Source organism: Geotrypetes seraphini, chromosome 1 (genome assembly GCF_902459505.1).
Source record: "Geotrypetes seraphini chromosome 1, aGeoSer1.1, whole genome shotgun sequence".
Classification (NCBI taxonomy): domain Eukaryota; kingdom Metazoa; phylum Chordata; class Amphibia; order Gymnophiona; family Dermophiidae; genus Geotrypetes; species Geotrypetes seraphini.
Genome location: NC_047084.1, coordinates 447,589,561 through 447,604,951, shown reverse-complemented (window position 1 = coordinate 447,604,951; position 15,391 = coordinate 447,589,561). Strand labels below are relative to the sequence as shown.

Below are 15,391 nucleotides of genomic sequence, written 5' to 3'. Positions count from 1 at the left end.
CTCCTGGTCCGATATTGTCGGGGAGTTGGGGAGTCGTCAGGCCAAGAGGGCTTGGGCTCCCTTTTGCTCCAATCGTGTCGGGGAGTCGGGGGGGGCAAGAGGGCTTGAGATCCCTCTTACCCCGATTGTGTCGGGGGTGCCGCGGTTGGCTGGGGCAAGAGGGCTTGAGGTCCCTCTTGCCCCGATCATGTCGGGTGTCAGGACCGCCAAGAGGAAGCAGCAGGACACCGGTAGGAGCTTCTACATGATGGGGGGGGGGGTCGGGAGGCTGTGGGGGTGCGAGCGGTCCTTCAGGGTGGGGGTGCGGGTGGGAGTGCATGCGAGCGGTCCTTCGGGGTGGGTGTGCGAGCGGTCCTTCGGGGTGGGGGTGCGAGCGGTCCTGCGGGGGGGGGGGGGGTGAATCGGACGTCGGGGGGAACTATGTAAAAAAATTTTTGTACAATGCGCTCAAGCGTATAACGCGCAAGGGTGTGCGCGGTATGTAAAAAACACGTATAACGCGCGCGTTATATGCGAGAAAATACGGTAGTAAAGGTTCAAAGAAGAGCAACCACAATGATAAAGGGACAGAATTCCTCTCATATGAGGAAAGGCTAAAGAGCGCACTTCAGCTTGGAAAAGAGACATCTTAGGAGGGATATGATTGAGGTCCACAAAATCCTGAGTGGTGTAGAATGGATAAAAGTGAATCAATTTTTACTCTTTCAAAAATTACAAAGACTAGGGGACACTCAATGAATTTACATGGAAATACCTTTAAAATAAATGGGAGGAAATCCTTTTCACTCAACAAATAGTCAAGCTCTAGAACTTGTTAGTGTTTCTGAGTTTAAAAAAAGGTTTGGACAAGTTTCTGGAGGAAAAGTCCATAGTTTGCTATTGAGATAGACATGAGGAAGCCACTGTTTTCCTTGGATTGGTAGCATGGAACGTTGCTACTATTTGGGTTTCTTTCGGGTATTTGTGACCTGGATTGGCTACAGTTGGAAACAGGATACTTACTGGGCTAGACGGAGCATTGGCCTGACCCATTATAGCTATTCTTATGTAAATTGATCTCAACCATATTCATTTTGGATATGCTGAAATCTGACTGTGATTCTCCGTGACAGGTTTGGGAAGCCTTGCTTTAGTTTGTAATGTTGAGCTTTTGCATTAGAAGAAAGATTCCTGTCTTCAAAATATTTTCAGCAAAGAGAAGGAGAAAACAATCCTTTATGAAAATGAAACAATACTGATAGACTTTACATGTGTTGATTGCACATTTCAACTTGCTTTACCAGAAAAGGCAAAATTAACTAATAATTAGTACACTGCACTGTCAATTTACAATGAAAACTTTTGTGAGAGAAAGGTTCAACATATATGGAAAAGAGATGATATCCTTCAAACCATCTCCCTTATTTTCACACTTAAGGTAATAAGTATTTTCAATGCTAACAGACCCTCAGAGGTACCACCATGATACTCAAAATGTTTTCACTGTATCTGGCTTCACATACTGAATCCTCACTGGGTCATAATAAATTAGCATTTCTTAACTATCAAACTTTATCGTGAAAATTATTTATAATTATTTTTAGAATGTTTATACTTAATAGTACTTAGCTTTTGTTAATTTAGTGGTCTAACTTGCAGGGACACTCGTGCCGACATGTTTCACCCAGAGGGTTTTTTCCAGGCTGATATCCCTTAGTTAGCTCTCGCCACATTATCTGACCACCGAAGCATTGAAAATACTTATTACCTTATGATAAGTGTGAGAATAAGGGGAGATGGTTTGAAGGATATCATCTCTTTTCCATCTAAGATTAACTAATATGCACATTTGTACACTGGTTGAACAATTGCTTTGAAGTTGTCTCAGAATGCTCACTTTGTGCTGACTCATACGTGGCTACTGTGTTATTCTGGAATAATTCTTATTATGAAGCTATACACTGGAATAGGATTAAGATTTAGCACTCAGCACGGAACAAACCTTGGAGAACAGTCCCTTCTATTACAAGCTCTAGGCTGGATGACTGGTTTGGGCTTGTCAATGCAGTGGGACACATTCACTTCTGTTTTGCCCAGTAAACACTTCAGTTGTGGTAGTTGCAGTCCCTTGTTACCACAAGAAGCTGAACATGGCATCAGAGCATCCATGGACCACCGGTAGTCTGTCACAGATTCAACTGCTAAACAATGGAAACAAAGATCACACATGATATCAGTGATCAAAAAACTCTAGAATTGATCCTTAACTAGTTGGGGTTCCTTTGCAGGGTAGGAACTGCTAATGGAGGTTAGCTTGAACATTTTTCTTTAATAAAGTAAGCTGAATTTAGGGCTGAACAACACAACCCTGTATTGCTGAATTATGCAAGAATTCTGAAATGCCATTTATAGAAGGCAGGAGAGATCGAATCCAGTGGCATAGTAAGGGGGGGCGGGGAGGGGGGGAAGACCTCCCCGGCCACTGTCTTGGTAGGGGTGGCGGCACCTCTCTGACCCTCATGCCACATTCGTGCCCTCCCTTGCCCACCCATGCCTCTTTAAAATCTTCACCAGCTTGAGTAACTACTCTATTCTGCTGCTCGTGCTGGCCTGGCTTCCTCTGAAATCACTTCTGGATCACGGGGCCAGGAAATGATGTCAGAGGGAAAGCCAACGTAACAGGCTGGAGAAACTGCTTGCACTGGTGAATATTTTAAGAAGTAAGGGGGTGGGAATGGAGGGTACGAGTGTGGCCCGGAAGGAGCTGAGGGGGCAAAGAGGAAGGCATGGAGGTTTGGCACAAAAGGATGTGGGTAGACAGGAGGGCACAAGGGGGTGCCACTGCCCCGGGGGGTCTCCTACCCTCACTACGCCATTGGTCAAATCCCCAAGTCTTGCAGCGTTTACTGTCACATACCCCCTAAGTTTCAAAAATTAGGCACTTAGCTTTATGCTTAGCATGAAAAATTGTTCAATCTGAAATGGTAGTAACTAACTCACTTTTTCTACTTAGGAGTCCTTTTATCAAGCCGCACTAGCGGGGTTAGCGCGTTGGACATTTCATCACGCGCTAACCCCCGCAGCCAGCTAAAAAACTAACACTTGCTCAATGCAGGCGTTAGTGGCTAGCTCAGCAGGTGGTTTAACGCGCCGTATTACACGCGTTAAACCCCTACCGCAGCTTGATAAAAGGACCCCTTAGAGTTTCCAGTATAAACATTTATTCAAATGACTCTATGTAACATACCTTTAATTCAACTCTTCTTTTCTTCATATAGCTTTATATACTATCTTTTACCGAAGACCTCAGAAACACCACGCCACTCTCCCATAACACATTGTATTCTTTCTGTGGACACGGCTAAAAGATTTTTATGTTTTGCCTCTTCTCAAAAACAATGTTTAAATGATTTTTTATAAAATTTTAATTTATTAACATTTGTTAACATTTCATTTTTAATTTTTACTTATCTTAGTAGTAGTCAACCTTTATTACATGTTGGTGGACTTAGCAGTTGGACCCGACATGTTTCGCAATAGCTTTGTCAAGGATCCGCCCAATACTGCTGTCATTCGACTCTCATGAATGTTTAAACACCACTCCACCACATTCATAAGAGTTGGATGACAGCGATATTGGGCGGATCCTTGATTGAAATTATCGGCAGTTCAATATGCGAAAGAACATGGAAATCAGGAAGCTGGGAATATGTTTTCCGTTGAAGAGAAGTCTATCCATGCAAAGCTGAGGAAAAACTTAAAAAACCCCTCTACCCTAGGAAATGCGCACGATGTGATAAATCTTCCAAATGGCCATATCTGAAACAGTGAGTACTTTCACGACGAGACATTAGTGTTGCAATTAATGCTAATGATCAGATCTCAATTGAATATAGGGGTTACTTTAGACTCAATGTTAACTTTGTACTGCTTTTGTTTTTTGTTTATTTTTAATGTACACCGCTTTGAAATTTTATGTTAAGCGTTTAATCAAATTTTAATAAACTATGAAACTTATCAACCTCAAGTTAATAACTGATTCCCTCTTTTACAAAACTGTAGCATGATTTATAGTGCCGGTCGCAGTGGAAACAGTTGCGACGCTCATAGGAAATCTATGAGCATTGGAGCGGTTACTGCCACAACCAGCAATAAAAAATTCTAGCGCGGTTTTGTAAAAGGAGGGGTTAATGAAGAAATGCTTCTTCGGCCCCTATAAACAGCACCATGTTAAGCACTGGTAGGCACCTTGATCGTGTCTACCAATGCCTAACTTAATTGCTTTAATTAGCACTATAATTGACCACACCGTTTAAAACTGATTAAAAACTTGTTAAGAAAAAAGGAAGGTACTGGGAGGTGCCCATCAGGGTAGGCACCAGAATCATGCCTACACCATAATATCTAGTGGCGCCTAAGGTCAAAGTAGGCGTGGTTAGGGACGGAGATGACCTTAGGCGCTACTAGGTGTGATTCTCCCCAAAACCTAGGCGCCAGTAATGTAGGCCTTTAAAACCCTGGCCTACATTACCGGCGCCTAAGTTCTTTCTTAGGTACCGGTAGCCGCAATTCTGTTAACAGTGCCTAAGCATGACTGACATGCTTCTGGCACCAATTTTCTAGGTGCCGGCCAATTTACAGTAGATGCCATTTACAGAATCCTGGCCTTTAAGTTTAAACAATTGAGATCTACTCAGTCACTCTTTGTTCAATTACATTTTGCAGTATTGACTCAGAGGGGCATTTTTTATAGAATGTCTAAGTTTGAGTTTGGACATTTTGGGAAAGACATCCAGAAACCCAGTTGCGAAAATATGCATTTTCGAAACCGCAAGACATAAGAACATAAGAATAGCCTTACTGGGGCAGACTAATGGTCCATCTAGCCCAGTATCCAGTCTTCCAGAGCTTAACTATTCTCCGAGTGAAAAAATATTTCCTCCTATTGGTTTTAAATGTATTTCCCTGCAACTTCATCGAGTGTCCCCTAGTCTTTCTAATTTTTGACAGAGTGAAAAATCGATCCACTTGTACCTGTTCTACTCCACTTAGGATTTTGTAGACTTCAATCATATCTCCCCTCAGCCATCTCTTTTCCAAGTTGAAGAGCCCCAACCTCTTTAGTCTTTCCTCATATGACGTCTATCTTTTTTATTTTTTTTTTTTTTGAAAATGACTTATCTAGACATTTTGGACCTTAGTGCATCTATCCTTTTTTGGCCATTTTCAAATACAAAAATGTCCAGATTAAAAATGCACAAAAACAAGCTATTAGGACATCCAAACAGCCAGCATTCTTAAACTGGCCACACAGATAACTGAGCAGAGCAGAGGGGTACTCTAGGGAGTACTGCAGTGAACGTCACATTAAAAGGTCCCAGGCACATGTCTCTATAACCTGCTTATATTGTATAATGAGCCCTCCAAAACCCAACCAAAACTTACTGTACCCACCTGTACATCACCACAATAGCCATTGTGCCTGAAGGTATCATCTTTATGCAGGAACAGTAGGTTTTGTACTTGGGACTTTACAATGTGAAGTTCTCCCCAGTGCCCCTCTGATCTGCTGAGCTGCATCTGTGTGGTCATATGAAGCTGAAATACAGGCTGGAATGTACTGTTTCTTTCACATCTTTGGGTGGTGGGAGGGGGGTCAATTACCACTGGGGCAGTAAGAGAGGGTCATGCCTTAATCTCTCCAGTGCTCATCTGGTCAGTATGACCCTTATTCATTTTTTAAAAAGTCTAGCCCCGAACATCTAAATGGTGCCATGGATGTTTTGTTAAAAGTTTGATTATCCCTGCAGAATGTCATAGTCCTAATCCCACCCCAAAACACATCTCTAACATGTCCCCTTAAGATTTAGACACACTGGAGACAAAATGACCAGAGAGATGTCTAGTCAGTCAGTTTCAGAAAAATGGCCACTTAGACATTTTGACTAGTAAGACGTCTAAGTGCTGGTTTATGCCTTCTTTTGGACGTCTTTCTTTTTTGAAAATTAGCCCCTCGGTATTCAGTATAATATTATCCCATTTAAATTACTGCAATTCATAATACATAGGCCTCACTGTTTCTTTACATAACAGATTGAAGTTAATACAAAATATAGCTGCTGGTCTCATATTTGGTAAGTAGAGATTTGAACATGTGTCTTCCCTCTTCGAAGAGTTTCACTGGCTTCCAGTACAAGAAAGGCTACGTTTTAAAATTTCTTGTCTAGTTTTTAAGGTTTTTCATGGGGTTATACTGGAGGAGCATATTTTATGTTCAAACATATTCTCTTGTAACTCTCTACAGATCGAATATTATAAACTTATTTTGACGTTTCCTTCATTTAAGCCTATTCGTAAAGTATACTTGAGCAATCTTTCTCTTTTAAAGCAGTCTCAATTTGGAATACTGTTCTGGTGGAGACTCAAAGTCTTGATTCTTATAATTTGTTTCATCATGGTCCTGAGTCTATCTATTTTAGTAATTCTTTGAGTTAAATTTTTCTGCTGTATTTTTTTATGTGTTTTATCTTGTAAATGTTTAACTTTTTAACTCTGTAAACCACATTGGGACCTCTGTGTGAGGACAGAGGTAATACAGAAGTCTAAAAAATAGAATAACTACAGGGTTGTTTTTTTCTTCTTTTTTTCCCTTTCCTTCCCCTTTCTTTCCTTCGTTTAGCCTCTCCTCCCTTCTCTTTTTTACTCTTTTCTCTCCCTTCTTTTACTTTTCTTTCCCTCACTCCCCTTGTCTTCTCTTCCTACCACTTTTACCTTCCCTTTTTATGTAACATAATTGGACATGCTTGACAATCGTACTGTATTATATTATCTATTATCATTAATCCCTGATTTCTTTGATATTGCCTTTATATGATTGTCCTTGATTGTTCTTATGACCCTTGTACACCTTTTTCCTTTTTGTATTTTACTAAAACTCAATAAAATTTCAAGTTAAAAAAAGAAAAAGGTTGTTTCCACCGTCAGCATCAAACAGAAGGCTAAAGCATTAGCCATCAACATGAAAAGCCATGATTTTTATGGAGGGGTGAACTGGATGTATAAGTTTATGAGTGGGAATGACTTAAGTATTCGAGCTAGAAGTACAGTGGGTCAAAAGCTACCAGATGATGGAGAAAAGAAAATGGGAAACTTTGTTAATTTTGAACAATAAGAACCTAAGACAAATAATTTGCAATTAGGAGACATGATCGGCCCCTGGGAGTGGAACAATCTTCCAGGATACATTCGCCAGCAGCAAAATGTTCAGAACTTCAGGAAACTGCTGAAAAGACATCTGTTCTGTAAAATGAAATATGGGGTCTGAGTTTGGCTGAGGGAGAAGGAGTGATGACTCTTGAGTGCTTAGTGCTGGTAATGGAGGTGTTTGATGGTCTGGTTTGTTTTATTTGGTTTATTGATGTCTGTTATTGAGGCATCTAATATGACTTATAGAATTTTATATTTTGATGTATGTGTGGGTTTGACCAGTTTTGGCCTTAAAAGATATCCATTGTTCATGCGACGTGTATGCTTTTTTTTTTCTTTTTTTGAAAATCATTTTTATTAATGAAGCAACAAGAGAAACAAGCAGAGTACATAAGTAAAATAGCAAAAACCGCAACGGATGGTATTACAATAGTCACCTGCAACAGTACTGAAGACAGCAAAAAGACAGAAGAATATCCTAGAAAACGAACAGCCCGTTTCCGACGTGTATGTTATATGTAATTTGATTTGATATGTATGTATTTTGTTATAGTGTGTCTCTGAAGTGTTTTGAACGATAAACGTAAATCTTTTATTTTGTATGTTAATATGTAACTCGCCCTGGATAAGGGCAGGTGCGAAATAAACAAACAAACAAACATGGATGAGGTACTGATGAGTTTTGATAATCCAAGTACAAGAACAGTTGCAAGGCATGGCACAAAGACAGTGGCTGTAACAACTACTGGTCATGAACAAACCAGTTTCACTGATGTGTTTTCATATACTGCAGAAAGAAAGAAGCTGAAACTGCTAAATACTTTCAAACCCATAACTATTCCACGTAAACAATTCCCAAAATCTGTTATTGTTGAGTGCAACAAAAAGGGGTGAATGAACGAGGATATTATGAAGAACTGGATAAATGTATGTTTTCATGGTCAGTCAGGTGGGTTCTTCAACAAGAAATCATTGTTAAGATTTGACTGCATGACAACCCACAAGATGGACTCAGTTAAGAAAATGTTGAATGTCATTCAGTCCATATAGCACTAATCTCTGGTAGAATTACATGCAAGTTACAGCCCCTAGACTTAGCTGTTAATCATGTGTTTAAATGTCTTGTAAGGAAAGGGTAGGATAAATGGATGTCTGAGGGCACACACATTTTGCTCCTTCAGGGAAATAGAAACGTGCTACTTATGCAGAAGTCTGCTGCTGAATTGACACTGCATGGCAGGCAGTGAACCTGCATTCGATTATCAGCAGGTTTCAAAAAGCAAGTTTACTTGAAGAGATGCTGTATGACTCTCCTCATGAGGAGGAATATGAATTCAATAAAGACGAAGCGGAAGCATTTGTTGCTGAATATTTCAACTACTCAGATAATGATATATGGACTTTGAACGTTTTCCTTTAAGCGACAAACCAGATAATGTCTGAGACTCTATGAAGAGTTGTTTATACAATAACATATCTGGGAGGGGTTTTTTTTATATAGAGAACTGTAGAAAGTGTCTTTATAAGCTTTTTATTTGCCTATTGCCAAAAGTACCATGGAAACTACTAAATATCTCTTGTAATAAAAAGTATTTTATGCAAACCATTTCGGAGGTTTTTTTTTTAAAAAGAACTGTAGAATGCCTCTTCCACTGTGTTCATGAAATGTAAAGACACGTATAACCCATGCCCTTGTTTAACCCACAGCACGAATCTCCCAGCCGTAAAACCATGTAAACCCCATGGGTTATAGTTGCAAAAATATGCTTACTGATGTCAACTAGCAGTTGCGCATACAACTATCTTTAGCCACTATTTTAAAAACTTTGTGTGCAATTTCTGTTGTGTGTAACTTGTAGGAGCATGATCTCGGAAGGGGCATGGGTGGTTCAAGGGCATGCCTATGAGTTATGAATGCATGTTATAGAATACTAGGGATTAGGAGGGCTGATTCTATAGCCTCAGTAATTGGTAAAAAAAAAATTGAGTGATAGGTACCTATCCGATTCTATAAAAGATAGGTGCCCATTGCTTGGTGCTTAGCAGCACCTAACGCCTAAGTGGACATTTCTATAGGTAGAGCGTGAGTTAGGCATTGTCAAGCATGATTTTCCAAAAATCTAGGTGCCTGAGATGTAGGCCTTTTAAAACTCTGGCTTACGTTTCAGGTACCTAAGTTTTTACATAAGTGCCACTAACTACGATTCTGTAAACAGCGCCTAAGTGTGACTGACACGTGGCCAGCACCATTTTTCTAGGCGCCGGATGATTTAGGTGCTGTTTATAGAATCAGCCCCTATGTGCTTAATTGTCAGAAGTTATGCGTGAGCCTCGGACATGGTGTAGGAGCAACAAGGTATGTAGTACTTTTTCTAGGATGAGTTCATGAACTTAATTGCCAGACCTCGTATTTACTTAAGGAGATCCATACCATGCAGAGAGTTCAAGGGGGTGTGGTTTGGGCAGGACTTGGGTGTAACAAAAATCTACACTTGTATTCCCTGTCTCACAAAGAGAATACATGTCTACGTGAAAAAATATTTCCTTCTGGTTTTACTCAGAACCATGCACACATTTTTAAAAAACGTGCTATTTCAGCCAGGGCTTTATCAAAGAGATTAAGGTAGTCATTATTATTATTACCTCATTGCTTATTTCCTCCTTCAAAATGAAACTAAACTATCCCCCCCACTCTTTTACAAAGCCCTTTAAATCCCTATGGGTTTTGGGGCAGTTACCATAGCAGCACGGCTTTGTAAAAGGGTGTGTGTGTGTGTAAAATTGTAGCATCATTAATTAACTGGTTGCATTTACACAAGGAGGTTTATAAAATGGGGCAGTTATACATGAAAGCAACACCGTTTACACATTTAAGTTGTTAAATTGCCACTTCTGTATGGAAGTGCTGGTGACTTCACATGGAAACTGCTGGGTTCATTCTGCTTATTTTATCTATCCACGTGTATGTTTGCAAAATGGCTGCTCCTGCTGTATGTGCACTCCTGTAATTTGTAGACTTTCCTAAAATCCTGCCAGAATTGAGCCTCTCTTGACCTGGCCACTCAGTTCCAATCGTTATGAAGCTTTTAGTATTTTCCTGACACATCACTGTACATTTATAAGATACTTTTTACACTAAGTTCTACAGTGAAAAAGTTTGCATAAAGGGGAAATTGTTCCACAAAAATTATTCACAAAGCAAAAAATGCATTATTCATATATCCTTTCACCCTATCAAAACTTTCAGTTGGCACTTTAAAGATTCTAAGATCAGAAGATGGATGTAGTTACCTTGTATTGATAAAGATGTTTTTTGGAGGAGTGAGCCTCCTAAGTTCTGGGCTAGGCAACTGATTTCACCTTGATGTTCTTCACGTAGGTTTGGTAACTTCAGAATGCGCCCTCCTGCCAAGATATGATGGCTCAACCCTTTGACTGTTGCAATAGGTTGATCCTTATACAACCAAGTAATATTGAGAGTCTGGTCAGCTTTCACAGGACAACCTACAGCAAAATATGAAAAATTGATTTGAAAACATCTCTTATAAAGATATCAAATTTCCCAGTGATGGCACTAATTGTATTAAGCAGGATAAAAGGGGGGAGGGGGGCATAACCAATATGTATTAGACACCCCTTGCATGGGAACCTGAAAAGACACTAATATATATAAATAAAAAGATGAAGCTGAAGGATCGAAATGCTTCAAAGTTACAGTAAAATAATATTGCTTGGTTAGTAAATGCTAAAGTTTTAAAACAGGGGCTCCTTCTATCAAACCGCGCTAGTGGTTTAACGCGCGTAATAGCACGTGTTATACCGCCGGCTGTGCTAGCCGCTAATGCCTGCCTTGAGCAGGCGGTAGTTTTTTGGCCAGCGCGGGGGTTAGCGCATGATTAAAAGTCGTGTGCACTAATCCCGCTAGCGCGGCTTGATAAAAGGAGCCCTAGATGTATGTCACAGCTGCTATTTCCTGTAAGATAGAGAAATGGATGAGTCTTAGGTCATTATGTCCTAAGTGAACATGTTGTTACCCCCTCTTTTGTTGACAGAGGTGAAACCAATAGCATGTGATGCCTGAGCCATTGTTATTGCTAAGGAAAATTGCTAATGAAGTATGATTAACCAGAAACCATGTGACTCGAATAGAACCAATAGAACATTGCTGGAATATGCAAGTTATCATTGGATCTTAATGAAGCAATTGTAATCTAATTAGAAGATGAGAACCACACCACCAAATTATCCACAAGCAATCCTATTGATAATCCTGTTCTTAACTGACTGGAAAGCAACTGCAAACAATATATTTCTAAACCAATCATAGCAAATCCTAAGGGAATTACCCAACCAAACTGGCATCTCACAATAGACAGAAACTCCAACTATCAGTCTTACACATACCAACCCACCCCACAATCAACAAGTAGAAAACCAACAAACCCATACAAAACCCACCAAAGATCACTCATATACCCGAAAACAACTCACAACATACCAATAGAATACACCACTCTCAAGTGTGCATATGTGAACATCAGAGCCATAGGCCCTAAAACAGAACGCATAAAAAACTAAATAGAAGAAGATAACCTAGACTGCCTTTTCCTCACAGAGACATGGCTTACCTCTGACTCAGACCCCAGAATAACTGAAGTTACCCAAAGAATCACAAATTAACATTAGTCTGCAGAGAAAATAAAAGTGGAGGAGGAATTGTCTTCATAGCCAGAAACACCATAAACCTAAAAATACAAGACAAAACAACTAACCAATACATGGATTTATTAGCCTGTCAACTTTCAAGCACATCACTTAAAGGAACACTAACATGCATACTATGCTACATAACCCCAAGTAACTGGAACACAGCTAAATCAATATTTAAAGAATTTATATATAGAAACTCTCTAACGACAACCTACAACCTACTTCTAGGAGACCTCAACCTCCACCTCGAAAACCAATCCTGCAAAAATGTAGAAACCTTACTATCATATCTCGAGGCCTTAACATATAAAATCTTAGATTCTCAAACCACACATGAAAAAGGACACCAACTCAACACCGCAGCCTACATGTCCCAACAGCCCACACAACCAGAGATCCAAACGTCAAACGGAAAATGGTCTGATCACTACACATACTACTTTGAAATCAATTGGACCAGTAACAAAACTATTCCAATTACTCAACAAACTGACAACTCACGCACACATATAGATCCCACCACATTCTGGACAAAAACAGACACCATAATCCAAAACTACACACCCAAAGACTTCATCTCACAATGGAACCATCTAAGTACTGCAACCCTGGATGAACTAGCCCCAGAAAAACCCAAAACCAAAATCCACAGAAAATCAGACAAGTGGTTCGACAACGAACTATTCCAACTCAAAAGACAATGCAGACAACTAGAAAGAAAATGGAGAAAAAGCAGCCAAGAGTCCACAAAAACAGCATGGAAAATAATAAACTGAAAATATAAACAAAAACTGAAAGAAAAAAGAAAGACATACTACTCAAAACAAATAGGAGAAGGACCCCAAGACACATAAAAGCTATTCCAACTACTAAAAGTTCTCACAGATACCACACCCTACCTAGCCAACAGCAACTCCCCCCTCCTTCAGCCACCCTCTTAGCCACATACTTCAAAAACAAGATCGCAAACATTAGAGCCACGTTCAATGGAATCCCCACTCACATAGACCTCATTTCCCCCCCCCCCCCGCAGAAAAAGAACCAGTCGCAGCAGATAGAACCTGGCCCCATTTCTCACCCATACAATGGTCAGACTTCAACAATCTATATAATAAATATAGCCACGCAGCCTGCGACCTTAACCATTGCTCCCCATACCTAATGAAAACCTCAAGTACACTATTCCGTTCCCTGCTTCTACAATGGATACAATCTTTACTATTAGAGGGTTATTTCCCACAAGAACTCAGTGAAATCATCATAACTCAGATACTAAAAGACCCCAAAGGAGCAATGGACCAACCATCCAACTACAGACCCAAAGCCTCAATCCCACTGTACGTCAAGCTGATGGAAGGCCTCGCAGCCAAAACCTTAACCTCATACCTAGATAAACACAACTTACTCCACCCTACACAGTCTGGCTTCAGAGCCAACTACAGCATGCAGACCCTACTAGGAACACTAATGGACACTGCCAGACAACACCTCTGTACAGGCAAGAAAATCCTGCTCATACAACTAGACCTTTCTGCAGCCTTCGACCTGGTTTATCACACCATTCTCCTACAAACACTAGACTCCATAGGAATCTCAGGCAAGGTACTTTCATGGTTCAAAGGCTTCCTACAATCCAGAACCTACAGGGTTAAAACAAAGCAAGAAAAATCAGAACCATGGTTCAACCCCTACGGAGTTCCCCAGGGATCACCCCTATCACCCACACTATTCAATATATACATAGCCTCCCTCAGCTCCTACCTAGACAAACATGGCATAACCTCATAGAGCTATGCAGATGACATCACTATTCTCTTCCCCTTCGACAACCCAGAACCCACCATGACAAGCACAATACACAGAACACTCGAAACAGTAGCAACATGGATGACAGAGCATAAATTAAAACTAAACCCTGACAAAACAAACTTCATCCTCCTAGAAAACAATAAAACTCCTACCTTAACGAATCTAGTAATAAACTCGATGTCATACCCCATTCAACCCACGCTAAAACTTCTGGGAGTACTAATTGACAGAGGCTGTACCATGCAACCATAAATCAACAAAGTAATAAAAGCATTATTCGTGACCATGAGAAATCTAAGACAAATCCGAAAATTCTTTGACAGGAAACAATTCCAACTTTTGGTACAATCTCTTATCCTTGGACTAATAGACTACTGCAACATACTATACCTCCCATGCCCAGCGACCATGATAAAACAATTACAAACAATACAAAATACATCCCTAAGACTCATCTATTCATTGAAAAAATATGACCACATCACAGAAGCATACCATGACTCACACTGGCTCCCAATACAAGCAAGAATACACTTTCTTTCCCAATTAGGAATATTATTGGGGGGGGGGGTTCCTCTTTTTTGACATTGCTGTATTTCCTCTCAAAGTCAAGCTTTGATTATATATTATATATGCAAATAAAAAAATATTCTATAACTATTTATATAACCAAAATGTAATTATGTTGTGGGCCACAAAACTGAAACAAAATCTGCTGTAGACTAGATAAGTGATTTTGAATATCAACCCCATCATTTTTTGCTATGGACACAATAAAAGAACCACCTCTCATGTCTGATTTTTATTGCACACTGTAAGATTTGGGCAACTATTTTAGAAACATCTCCAAATGTAAATAGTAGCATTTACACATGTATATATCATACACAGTAAAACCTTGGATTGCAAGTAACTTGGTTTGCAAATGTTTTGCAAGACAAGCAAAACATTTTATTAAATTTTAACTTGATATACAAGCAAGGTCTTGCAATACAAGTACATATAGTATTTTGTATTAAAGGTTTTGGGTTGTGGAACAAATTGTCTGAGTTTCCATTATTTCCTATGGAGAAATTTGCTATGATATACGAGTGCTTTGGATTACAAGCATGCTTCTGGAACGAATTATGCTCGCAAACTAAGGTTTTACTATATATATAAATAACAATTTCAGAAAATTGCTATTTATGCATACCACATCACACTACACAGATTTTTCAAGGGGTGTGGTTTGGGGAGGACTAAACTCCACATGTGTATTCATTTTAGAAAGTGCTTAAATGCGTATGGGTATAAATTTCCACTTTAAGCTTTATACCAGTTCAAAGGCATGCGTTTCTTTTAAAAAATATTTTTGTATCAACCAGGGCTTTAAACAAAGGATTAAGGGAATCAGTTCCTTAATCTCATGTAGCTGATTTCTGCCTCCAAAATAAAACCATATTAAAATTACAGCCTCACTACTTAATTGGCAGTACTTGCATGTATAGGTTTATAAAACTGAGCAGCTACACATGGAACTTATGAAATCACCAGTTTCGCTAGTAAGTGTCAACATCTCCACATGGAAGTTGCCAGCTTCATGTTGTTCATTTTTTCCATGTATATGACACCCCCCCCCTCTTCCCCAAAGGAAAGAGAAGAATATTTAGCTAAAGTGATTTTGGAAAACAGGATATTTCTTACT

General features: G+C 39.7%; 1 protein-coding gene across 4 annotated transcripts in view; it reads right to left on the bottom strand.

Annotated features, from left to right (window-relative positions):
• The window catches only part of ADAMTSL1 (ADAMTS like 1), a 1,156,072-nt gene that overhangs the window by 34,498 nt on the left and 1,106,183 nt on the right, over positions 1-15,391 (bottom strand). For all 4 annotated transcript variants that reach the window (XM_033920627.1, XM_033920609.1, XM_033920600.1 and 1 more), the window contains 2 exons: positions 10,477-10,689; positions 1,982-2,180 (listed from right to left, as the gene is read on the bottom strand). In XM_033920627.1, the coding sequence (XP_033776518.1) occupies positions 1,982-2,180; positions 10,477-10,689 (412 nt within the window). The remainder of the gene's footprint in view (positions 1-1,981; positions 2,181-10,476; positions 10,690-15,391) is intronic.